The 27051-nt window shown below is 49.5% G+C and overlaps 1 protein-coding gene across 2 annotated transcripts; it reads left to right on the top strand.

The window, feature by feature from the left end:
* Positions 1-2373: 2373 nt before the first annotated feature.
* Positions 2374-27051, top strand: SMO (smoothened, frizzled class receptor). 2 transcript variants are annotated; one of them, XM_034964966.1, is made up of 13 exons: positions 2857-2992; positions 16113-16226; positions 16874-17079; positions 18714-18923; positions 19121-19293; positions 19661-19880; positions 19975-20098; positions 22270-22362; positions 22800-22908; positions 23874-24059; positions 24482-24630; positions 25153-25287; positions 25538-27051. In XM_034964966.1, the coding sequence occupies exons 3-13, from the start codon at positions 16933-16935 to the stop codon at positions 25963-25965; spliced, it is 1974 nt and encodes a 657-aa protein (XP_034820857.1). In that variant the 5' UTR covers positions 2857-2992; positions 16113-16226; positions 16874-16932; the 3' UTR covers positions 25966-27051. The 2 variants fall into 2 exon arrangements, with proteins under 2 accessions (XP_014201315.3, XP_034820857.1); XM_014345829.5 differs by lacking the exon at positions 16113-16226 and having other exon boundaries at positions 2374-2992.

Raw genomic sequence — 27051 nt, forward strand, 5'->3', positions numbered from 1 at the left:
AACATGGTGAAACCTCGTCTCTACTAAAAATACAAAAATTAGCCTGGCGTGGTGGCATGTGCCTGTAATCCCAGCTACTCAGGAGGCTGAGGCAGGATAATCATTTGAACCTGGGAGGTGGAGGTTGAGGTGAGCCGAGATCACACTGCTGTGCTCTGAGATCAAACCACTGTGCTCCAGCCTGGGCGACAGAGCGTGACTCCGTCTGAAAAAAAAAAAAAAACCTGAGACTGGGTAATTTATAAAGAAAAGAAGTTTAATTGGGTCACAGTTCAGCAGGCTATACAGGAATCATAGCAGCTTCTGCTTCTGGAGAGGCCTCAGGAAACTTCTAATCATGGTGGAAGGCAAAGGGGGAGCGAGACATCTTACATGGCAGGAGCAGGAGGAAGAAGTGGGGAGGTGCCTAACCCTTCAAACAATCCTCGTGAGAACTCACTCATTATTGTGAGAGCAGCACCAGGAGGATGGTGCTAAACCATTCATGAGAAACTGCCTCCGTGATCCAGTTACCTCCCACCAGGCCTCACCTCCAACACTGAGGATTACAATTCAACATGAGATTGGGTGGGGATGCAGATCCAAACCATATCACCTAATATTAACCAGTAAAGATTAATATCATTCCCCTAGTCAAAACTTTGAGATTTCCTTACTATCAAGAGAATTGACCCTTAATTCTGTGTGTTATTTGAGGCTTCTTACCAATCAGTTTCCCTACTTATCTATGTCCTTATTCTAACTCCTCCTACTCACACTTTAGTCCTGGATTCAAAACCCACCTCCTCCACTTCTATCCACACTGACCTCTGTCCCCTATTCCTATAGCATACTCACGGTACCTCTCATTTTGGCAGCTTATTTATCAAGTGATTACTATGTATGCTCAAGTGAACTAGATGTTTTGTGAACACGAAGAGAATGAGATAAGGTCCCTGACCTGAAGGAGGGAACGTTGCTGTTCTGTCATGCTATGTTTCCTGAGAGCAAGCCATGTATCCACAGGAAAATGGAAGTCTACAGGTTCCTCCAGGATGTCTCTGTGCTATGTACATGCTGGAATTTCAGAAAGACTTGCTAAATTGAATTAAATTCTCTCTCTCTCTCCAATTGATTTAGTTGAAGTGCAATAGCTAATATGCACTTAAACTGTCCAAAGTAACAGAACTAGTCCACTACCGCTAGGCCATGAGCAAGTCTTCCAGGGGTAAGAAAGGAAAACCCACCCTGGTGTGCGGCCCGATCAGCAACAAGGAAAAAGTTGCTCAGTGCAAGTCTACTCTCCTGTTCGGAGCCTTGTGGTTATGCTGGGTTATACTTGGTTGTGCAGGTGTAAACTGCTGAAGTGGGAAATTAAGTGTGGTGACCAAAAGCGTGATGCTCAAAGGAGTGAGGAAAGGCAAAATGAGCAGAGTGGGGAAGAGGAACAGCAGAAACCTCCCAGAGCAGATGAGCAGCAGGGCCATCAAAGAAGGACTGGCTTCCTTCTCACATAACCAAGGCCAGTCCCTGGGAACCACAGTTCAGACTTCACATATTTGTAGCAGTAAAGGCTTGATGTTGGCAAGTTTATTTCCCAGACACCTGTTCCCGCAGGTAACAGCAGCCAGAGCAGCTGCCGTGAGTGACTCTGAGGTCGTCTCTCTCAAAGGTCCCGAGCTGGAAGGATTTGGAGAAGCGCAAACCCCAAACCCAGGTTCTTCTCCATGGGGCCCCGGGATATGTTGGAAAATCTAACCAAAGCAGGAAAAACTGGCGGGCCCGGAGAACGGGGCAGAGATGGAATAGAAGTCCCCGTTGACTTCAGGCATCCTGTCTTTCCCATCCTAAGCCAGGAGAAAAGTCCGCTTCCTGCAGACGACCTCAGACCAAGCAAGGTGCCCGCCGAGTCTCTCCTTGCAGGTCCGGCCCACGCTTTCCACTCATCTCTTTCCCCCGGGCGCGGGGCGGCGGCAGGCGGGGTCACCAGATCCCCCTAGCCCGGGCCCCTCCAGGCGCCAGGGACGCTGACGCTCGCGCTCTTCCTCTCTCGCCTCCCCTCCCCACCTCTCCGCTCCTTCGTCCAGTCCCTCCCCCAGCCTCGGCGCCGGGGGGCCGGGCTTGGCTCCGCGAGGCCCGTGCATTCCAGAGAGCCCAGCGAGCTAGAGCAACAAAGGAGCCGGGTCGTCGGCGGGGAGAGTTCGGGGGGCTGCGGCGCGCTGGGGCGAAGGTGGCTGCTGGGCCGCGGGCTGGCGCGGGGGCGGAGCCGGAGCTGCACTCGCACCCCCGGCCCGCGTCTGGCCTCCCTCGCGGGGCGGGGAGTTGGCTTTAATGGTGGGAGAGGGAATGGGGCTGGGGATTGGGGGCCCAGGGGGCTCCTAGGGCTGAAGACAACTTGGATTGCGAGGCTAGGGCTTGGGGAGTCGTGCATCCCGGTCCGGGCCTCCGCAGCCCAACATGGGCCCCGGGTTCCAAAGTTTGCGAAGTTGGGCGCCGAGGGGCCGGGGCGCGCGGAGCGTCCGGGGGGGCCCGGGCCCGGATTCTCTGGGCGCACAGGTCGCCTGAGCCGCCTCCGCGGCCGCCGGGGTCGTGCGTGTGGCCGGGGGGCTCCGAGGAGCAGGCGGGGGCGCCGGGGCTTTTGCTGAGTTGGCGGGGTTGGCCATGGCCGCTGCCCGCCCAGCGCGGGGGCCGGAGCTCCCGCTCCTGGGGCTGCTGCTGTTGCTGCTGGGGGGCCCGGGCCGGGGGTCGGCCTCGAGCGGGAACGCGACCGGGCCTGGGCCTCGGAGCGCGGGCGGGAGCGCGGGCGGGAGCGCGGGCGGGAGCGCGAGGAGGAGCGCGGCGGTGACCGGCCCTCCGCCGCCGCTGAGCCACTGCGGCCGGGCTGCCCCCTGCGAGCCGCTGCGCTACAACGTGTGCCTGGGCTCGGTGCTGCCCTACGGGGCCACCTCCACACTGCTGGCCGGAGACTCGGACTCCCAGGAGGAAGCGCACGGCAAGCTCGTGCTCTGGTCGGGTAAGTGCGGCGGAGCCGGGTCTGGGGGGCGGGAGGTGCTGCGGTAAGATGGGGGCACCCTTGGAAAGAACAGGCTCAGGCCTGAGTTTCGGAGAGGGCGGGGACAGCACCCGGGAGAGTTGGAGGGACAGAGCCCGAAACTTTGGGGGCAGGTTACGTGCAGGATGGGACCCTCGGTCATGGGAAAAGGAGGGCAAGGAAGTTGACGAAGCGGGTCACAAAGGGCCTGAGCTGGTGGGTGAGCAAAGGATGGCGGGGATGAGGGGCCCGTGAGGAGGTGGCTCTAAGCCACGGGAAAAGACATTTTGTAAGAAGAGGAGATGCTCCACCTACTCTGGAAGCAGGGTGCCGGGGGATTCAAGGAGGTGTTCAAGACCCTGGGGAAATTGGAGTTGGAGAGGAAAAGGGGAGGGATGACGGTGGAAGAGGTTTAGGCATTTGGAGGGAAGGGTAGGGGGACATGATCGAGTGAAGTTTTGAAGGAAAAGAAACCTCCATAGTGATGAATTATTAAAAGGTAACCAGAAAGTTCTGGAAATCTTGATTTGGTAGACAGGAAGGAAGCCTAGAGAACTGTGATCTTGTCTGGCTTTCACGGGAGATTTCATTCAGTTTGTGCATCTGAAAAACCGGCCCTCTGACGCATGCAGGAGGTTATGAAGGAATAAGACCTTTCTAACAGTTATTTGTGTTTTCTTTGGAAATTTGGTTACCGAGGCTGGTCAGGGCTGTGGAAGGACCCTTAAGTCTGGTGTGTTGAGAGCCTGTGGACACTTCCATGGTGGTTTGAAGTCCCAAAGCTCCCTCACTGGAGTGGCAGAGTCTGAAAAACTGCACAGTGAACCCAAATGTCCTTCCTTAGCAGTGTGGAGTATACTCTCCCCCACCTGTCACTTTTCTAGATGAGGCCTGGAGGGTGCTGAGGAAGGGAGTTGGCCTTATCAGCCCTCGCTTCTAGCCAGTATGATTCTAAAACTGTCCTTGGAAAAAGAAAAGAAAACCAGGAGCCAGGAGCAGAACTGGGAGCCTCCCTCTTTTGACAGGGCTGGGGTACCCCATCTCTTAGCTCTGCCCAGGGGGCTGGTGAGGACCCTAATGTAGGGAGTGTATGTAGGCCGCCTGTCATTGACAAGTTCTCGGCCTTTGTCAGAAGTTGGACAAGGCCATGAGGTTCCTGGCTTGGTTCAGATGCTGGAGGAGGAACTTGGAGGATGGTATCCATGGTACCCATGAGGAAGAGCTGCATCCTTTTTGGGGATCAGGTTCTAAAGTCAGCACAGCACATTAGACAGAAATCGTGTGTAAACAACAGTGGCTTTGAAAACTCTGCAGATTACCATAGTGTAAGGTGGATGTGGTTTTGCATATACACTTCTTTTACGATGTTTGCATACATGTGTTACATGTATACTCATATATAAGAATGGGTATACATAGAAGATAAAATAATTGTAATTTTAAAGTTACATTCATGCAAAAGACTGAAATAATAATAATAATAATAATAATAATAATAAAAAGAACACTAAAGTGAAATTAAGCAAGATTGCTTTGAGCATCACCCAAAATGAGACTTGAGTTTAGGAGCCAGCTGTGTGGAAAGTCCAAATCTCTCAGCACTAGAATCTCACCCAGTTCTGAGTTGCTCATGCTGTCAGAGGATAATCTTTCTGTCCCTCTCTTTATTGATTGTGCAAGGACCCATGGTTTAATTTTCCCAAGTTAAATGCATGTTTGATGTTGCCTCTGTGTAGTTACCATCAGATCAAGGAGGAAGGGTATGAACCATTTTCCAGCCCATACTCTTGAGAGCAGCTGCTGAGCAGACAGAAGTAGTTTAAGCTGGAACATGTATGAATTAGTACCATCTGCAGGTTGTGCAGGTTGAAATCTCACTATCTGTGCCTTTTGGCAGGGCAGGGTCCTACAGAGATGCCAGCACTGAGCCCAGCACCTTTAGTTCCATTAGTTCACTATGAGTTCTTCTCTGCCACCAACCACCATCCCTCAGCTCATTCCTGTTTCCATATGTGTTCTGGTTGCACTCTTTCTGCTTGGGACTTGCAAGTAGGGCAGAAGCAGGTGTTGGCTTGAGCTGGGTAATGAGTAGGTAGAGTGAACCCGAGCCTCGTGTGAGAATCACAGCCAGGTCAGCTGGTAGCCTCTGGCAAGTGATTTATCGTGTTCCGAGTTAATGATCTTGATTTTGCATTAGACAGGGTCAGTGTTACCTGGCTCTTAGGGGTGTTTTTGTGGGTGAAGGATGAAGGTGATCTAGGTTGTCTTCATCGGTAAACTCTTGAATGTAGGAACTGGGTCTTCACTTTTTTTCAAAGCCTGTGAGTACTGAGTACACAGCCATGCTTCTATTCATGCATTCAGTTATGTATTGAATGTTTGCTGTATGTCACATGCTGCGCATGTAAGGATGAAGAATACAGATATGATCCTCTGTCATCAAGAAGAAGACAGGCTGGGCATGGTGCTCACACCTGTGATCTCAGCACTTTGGGAGGCTGAGGCGGGAAGATTGCTCAATACCAGGAGTTTAAGACCAGCCTGAGACCTTGCCTCTAAAAAAAAAAAAAAAAAGGAAGACAGATAATTCAACAGGCTTTGGAAATACCTGTGAAAGGTACTGTGGCATTTTAGGGTACTGAAAAAGCATAAAGGACGCAAGGAACATCCCAGAAGAACTGGCATTTAACCCATAACTTGACACATAAGCAGGAATTGCCTGGCCGAGGGAGAGTTGAGGTTTGAAGGGATAGGAAGAGGAAATAGCATGTACAAAGGTGTAGAGGTAGGAGGGCTTGGTGCTTTGAAAGAAAGTATAAGAGTTGCAGTAGAACTGGATCAAAGCATGTGAGGGGTGGAATTGTGAGAGATAAGACCTAAAGAATTAGAAAATAAAGGGATTTATACCTCATATTAAGTTTGGATGTTATCCAGGGGATGATAAGGAGCCATTGAAAGATTTTAAGCAAGGGAGAGATGTAATTGTCTTTGCATTTTAGCTGGATCTCTTTGGGTATGGTGTGAAGAAGCCATAGGAGCAGGGAAAGCCTGGAGCCTGGCTTCTTGACCAGGGTATGTGTAGCCCAAGTAAGAGACGATGGCGGTTGGGACTGGGTAGCAGGACAGAGGGAGTGGGCAGATCCCACTAACTTTCAGAGGTAGTGCTCATAGGGCACTGATGAGTTAGATGTGGAGCCTCAGTGAGCAGGAGGCCTCGGGTTTCAGGCTTGGACGGAAGGTGGTGCCATTCCCTTTCACTAAGATAGAGAATGCTAGAGGAGGAAGAAGTTTAGGCAGGAGGTGTGGCTTTGATTTTGGCCGCGTGAATTAGAGATGCTCATTGGACATCTATGTGGAGATTCTCAGCAGATCTGGAAATAGGAATTGCTGGAGAGAGGTGGCCACTGTGTGCTTCCTTGGCCCTGACTACTGAGGCTTTGGAAGGATGCCATTGACTGAGGAAGTTTATAGCTCAGGTTGGTCCAATTTCTAGGTCTCTATAGACCTCAGGTCTTTCCTCTGTCTTTCATCTCTCTGGCCTGAGGCTTCTTCAGTCACTTAGCATCTCTCCCCTTTACAGCTGGAAATGCCTCCTCCCGGGCATTCCAAGCTGACCAGACAAACATAATGTCCAGGCCGTGGTCCACCTTAGGCCAAACCTGGTTTAGTAAGTGGGGCAAAAAAGCAGAGAGGCCTGCAGCTGGCAGTGGCGATAGGTCCCTGAGAGCCAGCACGTAGCCTCCTTAACCACTGCTGTGCTCTGTGTGGTACATAAGTGTGTGGCCCTGTCACCTTGCCCACTTGCAGGTAAGTAGGAGAGAGACAAAGGCTGGGAGGAATTTCTTGTTTGCCTCTCACACATTGAATTGAGGGCTGAGAGGAGGAATGTTTTTGGTGATGGTGGGTTATTTTCAGGGATGGATCAGGAAGAATTTCCTTAGAGCTGTTCCCAAACTTGGCTGGTAATCAGAGTCAGTTAAAAAGATATATATGGCCGGGTGCGGTGGCTCACGCCTGCAATCCCAGCACTTTGGGAGGCCGAGACGGGCAGATCACAGGGTCAGGAGATCGAGACCATCCTGGCTAACACGGTGAAACCCCGTCTCTACTAAAAATACAAAAAAATTAGTTGGGCATGGTGGCGGGTGCCTGTAGTCCCAGCTGCTTGGGAGGCTGAGGCAGGAGAATGGTGGGAACCCGGGAGGCAGAGCTTGCAGTAAGCCGAGATCGCGCCACTGCACTCCAGCCTGGGCGACAGAGCGAGACTCCATCTCAAAAAAAAAAAAAAGATATGTATGTATAGGCTGGGTGCAGTGGCTCACACCTGTAATCTTAGCACTTTGGGAGGTTGAGGCAGGAGCATTTCTTGAAGCCAGGAGTTCGAGACCAGCCTGGGCAACAAAGTGAGACCCCATCTCTAAAAAAAAAATTAGCCGGGCATGTTGGCACACACCTGTGGTCCCAGCTACACTGGAGGCTGAGGCAAAAGGATCACTTGAACCCAAGAGGTTGAGGCTGCAGTGAGCCATCATCACACCACTGCCCTCCAGACTGGAAAACAGAGCAAGACCCTGTCTCAAAAACACATACATATATATAGATATGTGTGTATGTATACACACACACATATATGTATAGGGAAAATATAAAATACAGAAAAACATACATGGACCTAAGTCTTTTTTTTTTTTTAAATTATCTTTAATTGATTATTTGAGAAATGGGGTCTTGCTGTGTTGCCCAGGCTGGAGTGCAGTGGCTATTCAGAGGCTCACTCATTGTGCGCATGGTGCTTATGGTGCCTGGAATAGCTGGCACTACAGGCATGTGTTCTGTGCCAGCCCAAGTCTTCAATTTTGCTTCAGATCTTTAACTTTTTAATTGTGAAATATAACATGTATGCAGAAAACTGCATAAAACACAAAGGTACTGAATAACAAATAATTATAAAGTGACGTCTGGGTCAATAACTAGAACACGGTCAGACCCCTGAAGCTCCCTCTGTGTCTTGTCTAGTCACATCCCCCTCCCCTTGCTCAAGAGGTTTTCAGTAATCACGTCCTTTTTTTCTCTATGGTTTTACCTCCTAGTTTTGGAATCCATAAGCAGTATATTTCAGCTTTGCATGTTTTTGAACTCTGTTCAAATGGAATTTGTACAAAATAATATGCTGTGCATATTATTTCTTGCTTCTTTTACTTTATATCATTATGTAAGATTCATCCATGTTATTGCAGCTTATTTCTTTTTTGCTTGTTTATTTGTTTGTTTTTGTTTTTTTGAGACAGTCTCACTCTGTCACCTAAGCTAGAGTGCAGTGGCGCGATCTCGGCTCACTACAACCTCTACCTCCTGGGTTCAAACGATTCTCCTGCCTCCGCTTCCTGGGACCATAGGTGCACACCACCGTGCCTGGCTAATTTTTGTATTTTTTAGTAGAGACAGGGTTTTGCCATGTTGGTCAGGCTGGCCTCAAACTCCTGACTTCAGGTGAGCCACCCACCTCATACTACAGCTTATTTCTTCATTGCTGAATAATATTCCATTATATGAGTATACCCCCAATTGTTTACCCATTTTATTGTCATCTCAAGTTTTTGCCCACTGCAAATAACATTGCTGTGAGTAGTCTTTTATGTATATCCTGGTACAACTGGCACAAGTTTCTTCAGGTATATGCTGAAGAAGTAGAATTGCTAGATAATAAGGCATGCATACTTTAGGCTTTTGCCAAACCATTTTTCAAAGTGGTTGTACCAACTTATACTCCCACTAGCTAGTAGAAAGTCAACATTGGTTCACATGATTCCCAACCTTTGGTATTATCAGCCTTTTACATTTTTGCCAATCTAGTGGCTATATTGTGGCATATATTTGTGGTTTTAATTTGCACTTGCCTGATTACTAGTAAAGTTAAATGCCTTTTTAAATGCTTACTGGCCATTAGGGTTTCTGCTTTTGGGAAGTGTCTGTTCAAATCTTTGACATGTTTTTCTATAGGGGCTGTCTGTCCTTTTTGTAAGATTTGTAGGAGTTCTTTATACATGCTAGATATGAGTTTATAGGATTACAAAGGAAATCAATTATATTGACATAATAGTTATCAAATATAAAAATGCAAGTATGTGGGCTTATTTATTTATACAATAAATAAGATCTGGTGCAGGTGTAATAACTGCTATAATATCAAAGTGATTATAAGCATTGACATTATTTCGAGATATCTGCAACAAAAATATCTGGTTTCCACTTGTGACAAAGCCACAGGTACTATTAACATTATGTACTGTGGGCCAGGCGTGGTGGCTCACACCTGTAATCCCAGCACTTTGGGAGGCCAAGGCGGGCAGATCACGAGGTCAGGAGATCGAGACCATCCTGGCTAACACAGTGAAACCCCGTCTCTACTAAAAATACAAAAAATTAGCCGGGCGCGGTGGCGGGCGCCTATAGTCACAGCTACTCGGGAGGCTGAGGCAGGAGAATGGCGTGAACCCAGGAGGTGGAGCTTGCAGTGAGCCAAGATTGTGCCACTGCACTCCAGCCTGGGTGACAGAGCGAGACTCCCTCTCAAAAAAAAAAAAAAAGAAAAAAAAAACAAAAAAAACGTTATGTGCTGTGATGTGTTGCTTACATTCATAATTGGAGGAAGGGCCAAATTTTAGTTAGGTGTAATTTTTTTCCCATTGAAATTCATGGACCTCTGAATTTTTCCAAGAATCCTTTGTGAACCATAGGGTAAGAATGTTACTTACAGAATATCACTATCTAGTAGAGAGTCTGAGCTATTCTTGATCGTGTGTGTGTGTGTGTGTGTGTGTGTTTTAATAGAGACAGGGTTTGACCCTATTGTCCCGGCTGGTCTTGAACTCCTGGGCTCAAGCGATCCTCCTGCCTTGGCTTCCCAAAATGCTCCTTTGTGTTTTAATATAAAAATACTTGGTGATTTTTTATTGGGATTGCATTGACTATATAGATTAACTTGGAAAAAAAAAGAGACATCTTTACAATACTGAGTCTTCCAAACATTGAACATTTATATATTTCTATTTAGATCTTTCATTTTCTCAATATTCTGCACAGATTTAAATACTTATTATTTGTTAGACATTCCTAGGTACTTGATATTTTTGATGCTGTTGTAAATGATGCCTTTAACATTTATTTCACTTTGTTTGTTGCTGACATATAGAAATAAAACTGGCTGGGCACGGTGGCTCACGCCTGCAATCCCAGCACTTTGGGAGGCCAAGGCGGGGGGATCACGAGGTCAGGAGATTGAGACCATCCTGGCTAACATGGTGAAACCCCATCTCTACTAAAAATACAAAAAGTTAGCCGGGCATGGTGGCGGGTGCCTGTAGTCCCAGCTACTCAGGAGGCTGAGGCAGGAGAATGGCGTGAACCTGGGAGGCGGAGCTTGCAATGAGCCCAGATTGCGCCACTGCACTCCAGCCTGGGCAATACAGTGAGACACTGTCTCAAAAAAAAAAAAAAAGAAATAAAATTGATGCCTTTAACATTTATTTCACTTTGTTGCTGATATATAGAAATAAAATTGATTGTGAATTCAGTAAACTTGCTAAATTTATTCTATACACATAGTCATATAATTTGTGAATAATGAGTTTTGTTTCTTTCTTTCCAAGTCTTATACCTTTTATTTATCCTTATTGCTTTACTGAAGGCTTCCAGTGCATTGTTAAATAGACAAAACATCTTAATTCTTGACTTTTCTGGATTCTAAAAAGAAAGCTTTTCTACCCTTCATTAAATTTGATGTTTGGTTCAGGTTTTTTATAGTTAATTACATTTTATCAGATTAAGAACGTTTTCTCTTATTTCGAATTTGCCAATTATTCTTTTGATCATAGATGGATGTTGAATTTTATCAACTTTTTTTTTTGGAGACGAAGTGTCACTCTGTCACCGAGGCTGGAGTGCAGTGATGCGATCTCAGCTCACTGGAACCTCTGCCTCCTGGGTTCAAGTGATTCTCCTGCCTCAGCCTCCCAAGTATCTGGGACTACAGGCGCACGCCACCACGCCCGGCTAATTTTTTGTATTTTTAGTAGAGACGGGGTTTCACTGTGTTAGCCAGGTCAATTTCCTGACCTCGTGATCCGCCCGCCTCAGCCTCCCAAAGTGCCAGGATTACAGGTGTGAGCCACTGCGCCTGGCTGAATTTTATCAACTTTTTTTTGCATCCATTGAGATGATCATATGATTTTTTTCTCCTTTAACCTGTTAATGTAGTAAATTGCATTGATTGAATTTTCTAATATTAAACCAGCCTTATAACAGTGGTACTCAACTTGACTAGTCATCAGAATCACACAAATAAAAAGTCTTTTTAAAAGTCTAGATCAGCCGGGCGTGGTAACACCTATATTCCTGTTTCTCTTTTTGTTTCATGTTTTATTAAAATAAAAGAAGTAAAATAATACAGATAAAGCTGATAAAGCTGATATCCCCTCTCTTTCTCTTTTCAGTTTCATATCCTTCTTTTCTCTTTGGAAAGCTTCCCCATCCTAGTAATTTGTGTATTTCTTTATTTTGTTTTTAAACTCAAGTTTTTTTTGTTTTCATTTTTGTTTTTTTGTAGAGATGGGGTTTGGCCATATTGCCCAGGTTGGTCTCGAACTCCTGAACTTAAGTGATCCACCCACCTTGGGCCTCCCAAAATGCTAGGATTATAGGCGTGAGCCACCATGTCCAGCCTTAAGCTTAATTACTTTTAAAAAATAGGTTATACATGTACATGGCACAGAATTCAAAAGGAACAAGTTAAGTCCTACTTCTGCATCTAGCTACCCATTTTTCCTCTGCAGAAGTAACCACCAACACTGGTTTTTGTGTCCTTTTGGAAATATCCAACATCTGTCCAGATGTAGATGTGCTCTCAGTCTCTCCTCTACCGCCCAACCAGTACCATGCTCTATAGACTGCTCTCCACTCAACTGAGTCCATGTAACATGACAACATTGGACATCATTCCATTTCAATGCACATCCTGTCATGCACCCCAGAAGGAGATTTTGGTTAACAATGGACCACATGTGATGGTGTTCCCTTAAGATTATAATACCACATTTTTACTGTAGCCTTTCAATGTTTAGATATGTTTAGATACACTGATACTCACCGTTGTGTTACAGTTGCCTGCAGTATTCAGTATAGCAACATGCCGTACAGGTTTGCAGCCTGGAAGCCATAGGTTATACTGTATCACCTAGGTGTGCAGTAGGCTATACCATCCAGGTTTGTGTAAGTACACTCTGATGTTCACACAAAGATGACATTGCCTGATGACACATTTCACAGAAGATATCCTCATTGTTAAGCAACATGTGACTATATCTCAACCCTGAATAGTGTTCTATTATAATGGTGTACGTTATTTTACTTGGTTGGTCTCCTATTGATGGATATGGATTCAAGCTGTTTCTACTTTTTTGCTATTACAAAACAGTGCTGCAATGAATAATCTATATTATCTTTGTGAACATGTGAAGTAGAAGTACTAGTATAAAATTTTGGTAGATAATGCCAAAGTGATCTCCGCAAGTGTTTACTAATTTTTATTCCTACCAACAAATATAAAAGTGCCAGTTTCTCCCCACACTCTTTATAGTACGGTATTTTCTTTTCTTTTTTTTTTTTTTTTTTTTTTTTTTGAGATAGAGTTTTGTTCTGTCACCCAGACTGGAGTGCAATGGCGATCTCGGCTCACTGCAACGTCCGCCTCCTGGATTCAAGCAATTCTCCTGCCTCAGCCTCCCAAGAAGCTGGGATTACAGGCGCCCACCACCACACCTAGCTAATGTTTGTAGTTTTTTAGTAGAGACGGGTTTTCACCATGTTGGCCAGGCTTGTGTAGAACTCCTGACCTCAGGTGGTCCACCCGCCTCGGCCTCCCAAACTGTTGGGATTACAGGCGTGAGCCACCACCATGCTCAGCCTTCTTTATGTTTTAAAGGCCATTAAATGGCCTTGAGTCCAGGAGTTCAAGACCAGCCTGAGCAACATGGTGAAACCTTGTCTCTACAGAAAAATACAAAAATTCGCCAGGTGTGGTGGTGTGAGCCTGTAGTCTTTGCTACTCAGGAGGTTGAGGTGGGAGGATTAACTGAGCCTGGGGAGCTGAAGGCTGCAGTGAGCCGTGATTATGCCACTGAGCTCCAGCCTGGGCAACAGTGTGAGACCCTGTCTCAAAAAATAAAAAAATAAAAAAAAACATAAAGAGATGTTCGACCTCAGTCTTAATAATACAAATGTGGAATAAACTACAACGAAATATTCTTTTTTTAAACTTTTATACTTTTTATCACTTAGTGATAAAGATCAAAACATTTGAAAATGTGATCTGTTATTTGTCTTTCACCTGTGTGTCTATAGAATTATGCAATTTTTACTGATTTGGAGGAGCTTTGTGCATATAAGGAAATTAGCTCTTGTGATAAGTATTGAAAATACATTTTTTCAGTGTCTTTTCTTATGATTTTTGTATCGATTTTTCTGAAGTCTTTTGTTTAAATCTTTTATTTCACAATGTGTAGGCTTTGTGTCATTTCAGAAGGCCTTCTCCACTCCAAGGTTTGAAAAATCATTTCCTGGCCAGGTGTGGTGGCTCATGCCTGTAATCCCAGCACTTTGGGAGGCCGAGGCGGGTGGATCACGAGGTCAGGAGATCGAGACCATCCTGGCTAACACGGTGAACCCCCGTCTCTACTAAAAATACAAAAAAAAATTAGCTGGGCGTGGTGGCGGGCGCCTGTAATCCCAGCTACTCGGGAGGCTGAGGCAGGAGAATGGCGTGAACCCAGGAGGCAGAGCTTACAGTGAGCCGAGATCACATCACTGCACTCCAGCCTGGGCAACAGAGCGAGACTCCATCTCAAAAAAAAAAAATCATTTCCCATCTTTTCTTCTAAAACTTTAATTTTTAGAAAAACAATGTAGTTATTTTTTTATCCATCTGGACTTTTATGTAAGAAATGGGGTAAAGCTCCACCTTATTTTTTCCCCAGATAATTTCTCAGTTGTCCTTTAAGATTTATTTAATAATCTCTCTTTTTCCTGGGGAGTTTTATTTTTAAGGTATGAAACAATATTCACAATGAGGGAAAAAAAGGAAAACAAATTACACATTTTTAAAACCTGATTGTTACCACAGATATAAAAAGATTGAGAAAAATTACAGTTTTTTTTTGTTGTTGTTTGTTTGTTTTAATGAGTCTTGCTGTATCACCCAGGCTGGAGTACACTGTCGTGATCTTGACTCACTGCAACCTCCACCTCCTGTGTTCAAGCAATTCTTCTGCCTCAGCCTCCCAAGTAGCTGGGACTACAGGTGTGGACCACCACGCCTGGTTAATTTTTATATTTTTTAGTAGAGACAGGGTTTCACCATGTTGGCCAGGCTGGTCTCAAACTCCCGACCTCAAGTGATCTGCCTGCCTCAGCCTCTCAAAGTGCTGGGATTACAGGCATGAGCTACCGCACCTGGCTGACACAACCTTTATTTTTTTTTATTTTTCGAGACAGGGCCTTGCTCTGTCGCCTAGGCTGGAGTGCAGTGGTGCCATCTCCGCTCACTGCAACCTCTGCCTCCTGGGTTCAAGTGATTCTCCTGCCTCAGCCTCCTGAGTAGCTGGGATTACAGGCACGTGCCACCACATCCAGCTAATTTTTGTACTTTTAGTAGAGACAGGGTTTCACCATGTTGGCCAGGCTGGTCTCGGACTCCTGACCTTGTGATCCACCCGCCTCAGCCTCCCAAGTTCTGGGATTACAGGTTTGAGCCACCATGCCCAGCCGACACAACCTTTTTATTAACTGCCTGATGTTTCTCTAAAGCATTTTACTCCAGAGAGGTCCCCCCATTTTAAATATATTGTGCAATAAAAGTAAACATCCAGTAAAATTGACTTTTTCTTTGTTGTACAGTTCTAAGTTTAGACAAACGCATAGACTTATGTAACCAGCCACCACATTCAATTCAAGATAGAGAATCGTCCTTTAACCCCCATATATTCTCTCATGCTACTATTTTGTAGGCAAATCCTGCCCTCACCCCAATCCCTGGCACCCACTGCTCTGTTTTCTGCAAGTACCCATGTGCTCAGAATTTCTGGTGACTGTTTTTGGGTTTTTTGTTTTTTGTTTTTTTGTTTTTGAGGCAGAGTCTCATTCTTTTGCCCAGGCTGGAGTGCAGTGGCGCCATCTCAGCCCACCGCAACCTCCACCTCCTAGGTTCAAGCAATTATCTTGCCTCAGCCTCCCGAGTAGCTGGGATTACAGGCATGTACCACCACGACCGGCTAATTTTTGTATTTTTAGTAGAGACGGGGTTTCACTTTGTTGGCCAGGCTGGTCTTGAACTCCTAGCCTCAGGTGATCTGCCTGCCTTTGCCTCCCAAAGTGCTGGGATTACAGGTGTGAGCCACTGCGCCTGGCCAACTGGTGACTGAATTGAGTCAAGTGGGAACTGTTACCTGAGGACATTGCTTCTTAACTGGCAGGAACTTGCTCTGCACCCTGGAATATACTCTGAAGGCTGGGAGCAGTCAGAGGCCTCAGACAAATAATCATAAGAGTTAACATTTCCTGAGCGCTTACTACATGACAGGTACTGTGCCAAGGGCATTTAAAGCATTATATCACTTTTCACAGCAGTTCCATGAGGTAAATCTATCATCCCCATTTTACAGATGAGGCAACTGAGGCTAAAGATAAAGTATTTTGCCCAAGATCATACAGCCAGGAAAGAGTGGAGCCAAGATTTGGACCCAGGCTGGGCAGTTGCCATGCACATGCCCCTTACCTCTCTACTGTGTTGCCTTCCCCCGAAAAGAGTGGTTACCTGTCTCTACCACCCCCAGCCTGGAAATGTGACCGGCACCCATGTTGGCTCTCACATCCTCATATTCTCTCCTAATGCAACTTCTTGCTTGGGAAATAGATATTGCTGAAGCAGGGTTGATTCAGGAAGGGCTTCTGTGATGGGCAGGGCGGAGGACTAGGCTGGGGACGGGTGCTGGGAGATTGCCGCCTGTTTCTGTCTTGCTGACAACATTTTTCCCCTCTCCGCACTGGACAGAGCCTCTTCTGTTCCTCTCCATCTGACTTCCTGCTTCCTCCTCTGGCTTTGGAGTGCCTGGCTCCTCTGACTACCTCTTCTTAAGCCCCCATCTCTTCTCTCTCACTCCGCTTGGTAAGAGGAACAAGGGTTCTGGGGTCTGGGCAAAGGGAAACATCTCCTGGCTCTAGCAAATGGGCCCCGTGAGAGTTGGGTGCACCCCTGAAAAGGTAAATCCACCCCGGGGAGCTCTACCAGAGGCATTACCACTCCCTAGCAGGGCATCTGGAAGTGGCAGTTATTTTCTTAAAACTTAAATGATAGTAAGCATACAGAATAGCGCACAGATCATGAGCTTGGTTTCCACAAGGTGAATACACTCATGTAACCAGTATCAGATCAGGAGATAGAATATTCCCAACATCCCATGTAACCAGTACCAGATCAAGAAATAAAACATTCCCAGCAGCCCAGAGGTTCCTCTCCAGGCTCCCTTCTAGTCACCATCCCTAGAGTAGAGGGCTGGGGCATTTTTGTTTGTCACAATCACTTCTGGGTTCTACTGGCATTGAGTTGGCAGAGTCTAGTGTCTGCAATGCATGGGACAGTCCTACGGTATAAAGAACTGTCCTGCCCAGATGCACTGTTGAGAAACACTGTACCTGCCAGGTCTGACCAGTGATGGGCTGCAGTGTGGCAAAGGCCTAGAGGACAGGGGTGAAGCTGTGTCTGTGGGTCAGAGTGAGGAGGGGCCTTCACTGCAATGCTGTTGCCACCCCCAGGCCTCCGGAATGCCCCCCGCTGCTGGGCAGTGATCCAGCCCCTGCTGTGTGCCGTATACATGCCCAAGTGTGAGAATGACCGGGTGGAGCTGCCCAGCCGCACCCTCTGCCAGGCCACCCGAGGCCCCTGTGCCATCGTGGAGAGGGAACGGGGCTGGCCTGACTTCCTGCGCTGCACTCCTGACCGCTTCCCTGAAGGCTGCACGGTGAGTGCTCTGTGAGACAAGGTCCAGGCTCTCTGGGTTGGGCAGGACCGGGTATAGGGCAGGGTCCAGTGGGGAGCAGGGGAGCCCAGAACTTTGTCTCCTGGAGACCCTGAGCCTACAGCCATGGGGTCAACAGGACACAAACTCAAACTGCAGCTCACTGGCTGGATCCGTCTATTAGGGATTCTCTATTTATTTATCAATGATCACATGTTCAGCAAAATGTTTTGAGCACTGGCTGTTGGGTGTTGTGGTGTTACGGGCATCACGGATGACAGGAGCCTATCAGGAAGTTTCTCATGTATGTTGGGAGTTAAGGCGCGAGCATGTGAAACAGCTAGAGCCACCAAGACAGGGGACGTGAGCTAGTTCTGGGTGGTGCAGGAGAGGTCTTCAATGAAAATAATAACAGTAATAATGATGGTAATAATACTAATTAGTCCTGTTTACTATATGCCAAATGCCATTATAATAAGCTCATGCCTGTAATCCCAGCACTTTGGGAGGCCGAGGTGGGCAGATCACCTGAAGTCAGGAGTTCCAGACCAGCCTGGCCAACGTGGCAAAACCCTGTCTCTACTAAAAATACAAACATAAGCCTGATGTCATGGTGTGCGCCTGTAGTCCCAGCTACTTGGGAGGCTGAGACACGAGAATCGCTTGAACCTGGGAGGTGGAAGTTGCAGTGAGCTGAGATTGTGCCACTGAACTCCAGCCTGGGCTACAGAGTGAGACTCTGTCTCAAAATAAATAAATAAATAAATAGGCTGGCCAGACACAGTGGCTCATGCGTGTTATCCCACCACTTTGGAAGGCCGAGGCGGGTGGATCACTTGATGAGGTCAGAAGTTCAAGACCAGCCTGACCAACATGGTGAAACTCCGTCTCTACTAAAAATACAAAAAATTGGCCAGACATGGTGGTGGGCACCTGTATTCTCAGCTACTTGGGAGGCTGAGGCAGGAGAATTGCTTGAACCCGGTAGGTGGAGGTTGCAGTGAGCCAAGATTGTGCCATTGCACTGCAGCCTGGGCGACAGAGCCAGACTCTCTCTCTCTCTTTCTATATATATAATACATGTTTATTCATTTAACCCTTAAACCATACCATAAGGTAAGTACTACCATCTTAGAAATGGGGAAACTGGCCGGGCGCAGTGGCTCACGCCTGTAATCCCAGCACTTTGGGAGGCTGAGGTGGGTGGATCATGAGGTCAGGAGTTCAAGACCAGCCTGGCCAACCTGGTGAAACCCCGTCTCTACTAAAAATACAAAAATTAGCCGGGTGTGGTGGTGGGCACCTGTAGTCCCAGCTACTCGGGAGGCTGAGGCAGGAGAATTGCCCGGGAGGCATAGGTTGCAGTGAGCTGAGATCACGCCACTGCACTCCAGCCTGGGCGACAGAGTGAGACTGTCTAAAAAAAGAAAGAAGGAAAGAAAGAAAAAAAGAAAGAAAGAAAGAAGTGGGGAAACTGAGGTACAGAGAGGCCAAATAATTTGCCAAGCCAGCCCTGGGATTCAGGTCCCGGAAGTATATCTCCAGCCACCCTGCCATGCTACCTAGATACCTTTCCCTAAACAAGAGGCTCGCCCCTGAGCTGCCTTGACACCGTCTTTTCCCATCCCTGGTGCCAGAATGAGGTGCAGAACATCAAGTTCAACAGTTCAGGCCAGTGCGAAGTGCCCTTGGTTCGGACAGACAACCCCAAGAGCTGGTACGAGGACGTGGAGGGCTGCGGCATCCAGTGCCAGAACCCGCTCTTCACAGAGGCTGAGCACCAGGACATGCACAGCTACATCGCGGCCTTCGGGGCCGTCACGGGCCTCTGCACGCTCTTCACCCTGGTCAGCCGCGGGAGGGCAGGCCCGGGGTGCCCTCAGCCGGGAACGTGGGAAGAGAGCCAGAGGGAAGGGGGGCAAAGAGGTCTTGGTGGGGGTCCCCAGGGAAGGGTCATGATCAGAAGGGTCTGGGGCTCAGTTAAGGGTGTCTGTGTCAGCAGAATAACCCTAACCTCACAGAATGGCGCACTTCTCTCTTCTAGGCCACATTCGTGGCTGACTGGCGGAACTCGAATCGCTACCCTGCTGTTATTCTCTTCTACGTCAATGCGTGCTTCTTTGTGGGCAGCATTGGCTGGCTGGCCCAGTTCATGGATGGTGCCCGCCGAGAGATCGTCTGCCGTGCAGATGGCACCATGAGGCTTGGGGAGCCCACGTAGGTGTCTTGGGGACCCAGAGGTGAAGGTACAGGGAGGAAGGCTGAAGTGTGCATTTACCCCAAAGGGAGCAGGTGCGTGTAAAACCGAGATCCAGGGCAGGATCTGGCTCTGCCCTACTGCATACTGCATGCAAGATCTCCAGTGTTAGGATCTTAGTTTCAGAATAAGGACCTTCATGGTTTGTATCTGCTCAAAGGGGCGGCTCCTAGAGCCTCCTCAGATCTGACCTGGGTCCTGTCTCCAAGCCCTGACTTCTGGGAACCTCCAGCCCTCAGCAGCCGAGGGTCTGGGCACAGGGTGGGGAGACCAGGTAGAGGGAGTACAGAGTGACCGCCTCAAGTGACACCTTACCTCTCTGCACAGCTCCAATGAGACTCTGTCCTGCGTCATCATCTTTGTCATCGTGTACTACGCCCTGATGGCTGGTGTGGTTTGGTTTGTGGTCCTCACCTATGCCTGGCACACTTCCTTCAAAGCCCTGGGCACCACCTACCAGCCTCTCTCGGGCAAGACCTCCTACTTCCACCTGCTCACCTGGTCACTCCCCTTTGTCCTCACTGTGGCAATCCTTGCTGTGGCGCAGGTATAGTGACTGGTAGGAACGGGAGACCTGGATGGGGTGAGTTTGAGGGAGGGGGCCAGTAACCCACCTTCTATCCCACCCCTTCCTGCCGCAGGTGGATGGGGACTCTGTGAGTGGCATTTGTTTTGTGGGCTACAAGAACTACCGATACCGTGCGGGCTTCGTGCTGGCCCCGATCGGCCTGGTGCTCATCGTGGGAGGCTACTTCCTCATCCGAGGTGAGTGAAGACCAGGCCAGGACCAGTTGGGCAACAAAATGTACTGGGCACTTGCTGCCAGTACTGGGAGCTGCCAGCACGGCTGCCCCCATGCTGACACCCCAGCTAGCTCCTATAGGGCCTTCACACAGAGTAGAAGGTGACCCTCTAGGCAGACGAAACACCGTGAGCACTTGCTGCGGGACAGCACCTTTGTACTGGCCAGAAAAATCCATCCCTCTCTCCAGGGCCTTGGCCCAGGGCTCACAGCTTGTTTTTTTGTTTGTTTTTGTTTTTGAGACAGAGTCTGGCTCTGTTGCCCAGGCTGGAGTGCAGTGGCACAATCTTGGCTCACTGCAACCTTCGCCTCCTGGGTTCAAGTGATTCTCCTGCCTCAGCCTCCCGCATAGCTAAAATTACAGGCACGCACCACCACGTCTGGCTAATTTTTGTATTTTTAGTACAGACGGGGTTTCACCATGTTAGCCAGGCTGGTCTTGAACTCCTGACCTAAAGTGATCCACCACCTCAGCCTCCCAAAGTGCGGGGATTACAGGCATGAGCCACAGTGCCCAGCCTCACAGCTTGTTAGGTGGAGTTGGGTCAGGATCCAGCCCCAGTCAGCTCCTGGCCGGTGCACTTGTGTGATGAACACCCTGAGTAACCTACTCTGCCCACTTGGACCAACCTGGGTCGTTTGGTTATCTGTGTGCACATTAATTCGATATGTACTGTCAATCTTCTGGAGCTTGGTTTTCATCTTCTTTCTGCCCCCGGCACACACAGTTCTCACAGCATGCATGGAATTAGTGGTCCCTAACTTTCCTGTCTCATGCTGCCATCCCATAGTAAGCCTCAGCATCTATTTAGCTCATTGTTGTTGGGTTTTCTTTGTAAACCTCAGTTTCCTCACCCTGAACTGCCAGCCTTCTGTTCAGTCACCTCTTTCCCCTCTTTTTGGCATAGTATCTGGCCCTCTGATTTGTGCTTCGTTATCATGCTGTCCTAGTATGGTAATCACTAGCCACATGTGTTGAACTAGTCCAGCCTGGGTGCGGCGGCTCACTCCTGTAATCCTAGTACTTTGGGAGGCTGAGACGGACGGATCACTTGAGCTCGGAGTTCGAGACCAGCCTGAACAACATAGTGAGACCCCATCTCTACAAAAAATACAAAAGTTGCCTGGGCAGGGTGGCACATGCCTGTGGTCCTAGCTATGTGAGAGGCTGAGGTGGGAGGCTTGCTTGAGCCCAGGAGGTTGAGGCTGCAGTGAGCCGTGATCTTGCCACTGCACTCCAGCCTGGGTGACAGAGTGAGACCCTGTCTCAAAGAAAACAAGACAACAACAAAAAGAAACAAGTCCAAATTGAGATGTGTTGTAAAATGTGAAACACACACTGTATTAAAAAAAAACTTAGTGGGAAAAAAATGTAAAATATCTCATTAATAATTTGTTACATGGATTACATGTTGAAATGATTTTATTTTGAATATATTAGGTTTGTAAAATATATTGATATTAGTTTTGCTTGTTTCTTTTAACTTTTTTTAAGTGGCCACTAGAAAATTTGCCATATGTACGTGGCTCACATATTTCTATGGGAAGGCCGGCATGGCGGCTCACACCTGTAATCCCAGCACTTTGGGAGGCCGAGGTGGGCAGATCACCTGAGTTCAGGAGTTCAAGACCATCCTGGCCAACATGGTGAAACCCCATCTTTACAAAAATACAAAAATTAGCCGGTGTGATGGTAGGTGCCTGTGATCCCAGCTGCTTGGGAGGCTGAGGCGGGAGAATTGCTTGAACCTGGGAGGCGGAGTTTACAATGAGCCGAGATCACGCCATTGCACTCCAGCCTGGGCTACAGGGTTCCGTCTCAAAAAAAAATTATATTGGATAGCGCTGTTCTTGAGTCTGTTTTATGTCTTTCCCATCAGAACAGCTTTGATCTGCCCCCTTCTTCAGGGGCAGCTGGGCCACGACCGAGGCTCCCTCTTCTCAAGTGTCTGTCTAGGCTCTGCCCTGGTCTTCTCACCATTTCTCCAGTGTCTCTAGCTCCCCAGGCTTTCAGTTAGCACAGGGGTAATCAGACTTGGGACTCCAGAGCCTTAGGACCCTCCTCCCACTCACCCATCCTTCCCAGCAGGGCAGCCTCACCCCTGCTAATGTCTGAGGTCCCCCTTCTGTTCAGGAGTCATGACTCTGTTCTCCATCAAGAGCAACCACCCCGGGCTGCTGAGTGAGAAGGCTGCCAGCAAGATCAACGAGACCATGCTGCGCCTGGGTGAGTGGCCCCGGGGGACTTCGGTCTGAGGTCCTGGCCAGCCCAACACTGCACCCTCCTGGGGCTATGCGACCGGCAGGATGCAGTAAGTCAGTGGGACAAGTTAGCCATGGGGACAAGGACAAGGGGTGTGTGTAGGTGGTAGTGGTAGTGGCAGCTCAAAAGAAGGGGGTCTACTCGTGGGGAAGAATTCAGTCAAGTTCATGCCGGGACTGGTTCCTCCTGCCCACTACGTCCCACGTGATCCTTCCCACAGTTGCTTCAAGTGCCCTTCTTATTTTATTTTAGAGAAAGCAGTTCTTGGACTGAGCCCAGCATGAGTTCACCCCAGCCCCAGCTGAGTGAACTTTGAGGCCCAGTGGGGCAGACTCTCTCCTTCCCACTGCTGCTGCGGGACTGGGCTTGGTAACGTCCTGTCCTGCCCCTGTCCTCCACAGGCATTTTTGGCTTCCTGGCCTTTGGCTTTGTGCTCATTACCTTCAGCTGCCACTTCTACGACTTCTTCAACCAGGCTGAGTGGGAGCGCAGCTTCCGGGACTATGTGCTGTGAGTGAGGGGCATGGAGGCGGCAGTGCTGGGAGCTGGAGCCAAGGCCATAAGGACACCCACCTCCACCCACCGGGCAGCAGGGATTTGCCAGGTCCCTGCTGCAGACAGCAGATTCAATGGATGGTGTCTGGGTGCATAAGGCATCAGTCTCCGTAGTTTCTCAAACGTGGCAAACAACCTTCGCATCCCTTCTCACCTCTGCCCTTCCCTCTCCACCCCCTTGGTTGCCCAGCTGGTGCATGTGTGACTGTTAAGCAGCCAGTTCAGCTTCGTCTTCTCTGACTGACACTAAGTTGCCCTCTAATTCTGCGTGCTCTCCTGCAGAGCCTGCTGTAGATCCTGGCACAGGACTAGTTACCTCTCTGTGATAGGTTAATGACCTGCTAATGTTGGCTAGTTTTTGCCTGTGCTTTTTTGTGTCATAATGAGGATGGATTGGAGAGAGTAAGACATTGCTACTGCTAAGAGAAGCGCAGTACCCACTGTTACAAGGACAGTCGCTAAAATGGATGCTAGTCCAAGCCCTGACTGCTTCAGGCTCTTCCGTAAAGGTTCCGGCTTCCAGTCTGGGATGCTTTAAACCACAGTGATGCCTGAGTCTCTGTCCCAGAGATTCAATTTAATTGTCTGGGGTGGGTCCCAGGCATCAGTAGCTATTAAAAGCTCCCCAGTTGATTCTAATGAGCACCCAGGGTTGAGATCAGTGCTGTGGAGCTTAGCCCTTTCTAAAGTTTTTGGATTGATTGTCTGAGTCTACCCAGTAGACTCAGAAAACCCCACCTGTAGTCCCAGCTACTTGGGAGGCTGAAGCAGGAGATTGCCTGAGCCCAGGAGTTGGAAGCTGCAGTGGGCTGTGATCACGCCACCGCACTCTAGCCTGGGTGACAGAGCAAGATCCTATCTCAAAAAAAGAGAGAGGAAAAGAAAGGAAAGCCTCACCTGTCTACGTTGCCTCACTGTAGATGTCAGGCCAATGTGACCATCGGGCTGCCCACCAAGCAGCCCATCCCTGACTGTGAGATCAAGAATCGCCCGAGCCTTCTGGTGGAGAAGATCAACCTGTTTGCCATGTTTGGAACTGGCATCGCCATGAGCACCTGGGTCTGGACCAAGGCCACGCTGCTCATCTGGAGGCGTACCTGGTGCAGGTGGGCATGGCAGCCAGCCCCTCCTGCCCTGCCCGCCTCACCCTCAGCCTTGGGACCCCATCTTTAGGTTTTGTCGGGTCCGGCCTCTAGCACAGCCTTGGTCAGTGGTTCACCGCTGCCCCCTGGTGGCACCTTCTGTCCTTGGGTGGCCTGATGCCTGGGCCTGGGCCTGGGCCTGGGCCAAGGGCAGAGCCAGCTGCCATCATCTTTTAAGAGCGGAGTGATTGGAGGGCTGGGCACACAGGAGCTCTGCATTCTGGCCCCACTTCTTTGCAGAGAAGGCCTCTACTCCTGAGTCCTTGAAGGACTTGAGGCCCTTGGGAGCCTCCTTCTCTGGAAAGAATGGCATCGCTGGCCCTTCCCAAGATTTGATGGGAAGTGGCAGCTTCTTCATGCTCCTTCCTTATCCCTTCTGCTCTCAGGTTGACTGGGCAGAGTGACGATGAGCCAAAGCGGATCAAGAAGAGCAAGATGATTGCCAAGGCCTTCTCCAAGCGGCACGAGCTCCTGCAGAACCCAGGCCAGGAGCTGTCCTTCAGCATGCACACTGTGTCCCACGACGGGCCCGTGGGTGAGCCTCACCCCTCCTCCACTGGAGCCGCCTGGCCCCGCGCTGCCCATGTGCTAGTCTCTCCCAGCCTGCTGGGGGCACACAGATTATTTGGAAGACCGACTGTGAGGAGCAAGGCGCTCCCTCCATCACTCACACACCCATTCTTCCCCTGGCCCCTCCTACCCTCTGGGGGGCTCTCCCCTCTCTGTTTCTGCCCCTGAGTCTGCTTGCCGGTGCTTGGGTTCCAAGAAGACTCCCCTCCCTCTCCCTTCTCATAAATTCTCCAGTTGCTCTCCCTGGGCAAGAGTAAGTCAGGGTTCCAAGAACTGGATTTCTGGCCTCCAGTTAGGCCCTTTGGGGACGTGAGGCCCTTCTCTTCAGATTCTGAAGGGGTAGAGATCACCGTGGTTACAGGGTGAGCTTTCTCTGGTGAGCAGGAGGGACTGGCTGTGGGAAGATGAATGGCACTGAGTATGGGAGGCACTGCCAGGGACCGGGAAGTCACTATTCCTTCTCCTTTCCTTCCTTCCATTCCCACAGCGGGCTTGGCCTTTGACCTCAATGAGCCCTCAGCTGATGTCTCCTCTGCCTGGGCCCAGCATGTCACCAAGATGGTGGCTCGGAGAGGAGCCATACTGCCCCAGGATATTTCTGTCACCCCTGTGGCAACTCCAGGTATGAGAGTTCAAGCTTCTGGAGGAAGGTGGGGGGAGCACAGAGGCTGGGGGCTTCTGGGACTGGAGTACAGGGGCTGTCGGAGGAGGAAGAGGAAGGAAAGGCCCCAGAGGATCTGAAGAGTGGGGCTGAGGCTCTAAGAGTCTAGAGACCTGGGCCCCAGAACTAACAGGTTAAGTGCTCCCAGGGGAGCGGGGGTGGCGTGGACAGAGCCAGGGCCCCAGGCTCGTGTTGTCTCTCCTCCTGTCAGTGCCCCCAGAGGAACAAGCCAACCTGTGGCTGGTTGAGGCAGAGATCTCCCCAGAGCTGCAGAAGCGCCTGGGCCGGAAGAAGAAGAGGAGGAAGAGGAAGAAGGAGGTGTGCCCTCTGGCACCGCCCCCTGAGCTTCACCCCCCTGCCCCTGCCCCCAGTACCATTCCTCGACTGCCTCAGCTGCCCCGGCAGAAATGCCTGGTGGCTGCAGGTGCCTGGGGAGCTGGGGACTCTTGCCGACAGGGAGCGTGGACCCTGGTCTCCAACCCATTCTGCCCAGAGCCCAGTCCCCCTCAGGATCCATTTCTGCCCAGTGCACCGGCCCCCATGGCATGGGCTCATGGCCGCCGACAGGGCCTGGGGCCTATTCACTCCCGCACCAACCTGATGGACGCAGAACTCATGGATGCAGACTCGGACTTCTGAGCCTGCAGAGCAGGACCTGGGACAGGAAAGAGAGGAACCAATACCTTCAAGGCTCTTCTTCATCACCGAGCATGCTTCCCTAGGATCCCGTCTTCCAGAGAACCTGTGGGCTGACTGCCCTCCGAAGAGAGTTCTGGATGTCTGGCTCAAAGCAGCAGGACTGTGGGAAAGAGCCTAACATCTCCATGGGGAGGCCTCACCCCAGGGACAGGGCCCTGGAGCTCAGGGTCCTTGTTTCTGCCCCACCAGCTGCAGCCTGGTTGGCAGCATCTGCTCCATCGGGGCAGGGGGTATGCAGAGCTTGTGGTGGGGCAGGAACGGTGGAGGCAGAGGTGACAGTTCCCAGAGTGGGCTTTGGTGGCCAGGGAGGCAGCCTAGCCTATGTCTGGCAGATGAGGGCTGGCTGCCGTTTTCTGGGCTGATGGGTGCCCTTTCCTGGCAGTCTCAGTCCAAAAGTGTTGACTGTGTCATCAGTCCTTTGTCTAAGTAGGGCCAGGGCGCCGTATTCCTCTCCCAGGTGTTTGTGGGGCTGGAAGGACCTGCTCCCACAGGGGCCATGTCCTCTCTTAATAGGTGGCCCTACCCCAAACCCATCTTTTGTTCTCCTATATCCTCCTTCTCCTGTTCCATTTCAGTTCAGTTTCAGCGGTGCCAACCTCTTTGCGTTTCCTTTTTGTTGATGAGGACCCAGAGCTGCTGCACACACTCACCTCTAACCCCCTCCCCTCGCTGCTGGGCCCCATCTCCACAGGAGAGACTGGTTCAGCTCTAGGGCCTCAGTCTGGAGTGGGATAGGAGCAGTGAGTGACAAAGCCTCTGAAAGATGCATCATCTCTTCCTCACACCCATTCAGTGGGGCTCTAGACTTGAGGGGCTACCCTGGGAAGCTGCTGTAGCTTCAGCCAGGCAAGAAAGCTTCCTTCAACCTGCATAGCCAGTGGATGAGGAGATTCCCACCTTCCATAGCCTCCAAACATGTTCCCAAGGCCCCACTTTCAAGAATCAGACAGCAGGAAGCCATAGATGCTGGCTGGGTTCCAGGTTATGGGGAGAAGAAATACAGTCAATAAAAGGTTTTTGTATAAA

Source organism: Pan paniscus, chromosome 6, assembly GCF_029289425.2.
Source record: "Pan paniscus chromosome 6, NHGRI_mPanPan1-v2.0_pri, whole genome shotgun sequence".
NCBI lineage: Eukaryota > Metazoa > Chordata > Mammalia > Primates > Hominidae > Pan > Pan paniscus.

Excerpts from the sequence above, each read along its gene's own strand:
- SMO (XM_014345829.5), top strand. The coding sequence starts at position 2,641 with ATGGCCGCTGCCCGCCCAGCGCGGGGGCCGGAGCTCCCGCTCCTGGGG. Across the intron at positions 2,993-16,873 it reads CAAGCTCGTGCTCTGGTCGG|GCCTCCGGAATGCCCCCCGC; the intron begins GTAAGTGCGGCG and ends TGCCACCCCCAG. Across the intron at positions 24,631-25,152 it reads GTCCCACGACGGGCCCGTGG|CGGGCTTGGCCTTTGACCTC; the intron begins GTGAGCCTCACC and ends CCATTCCCACAG.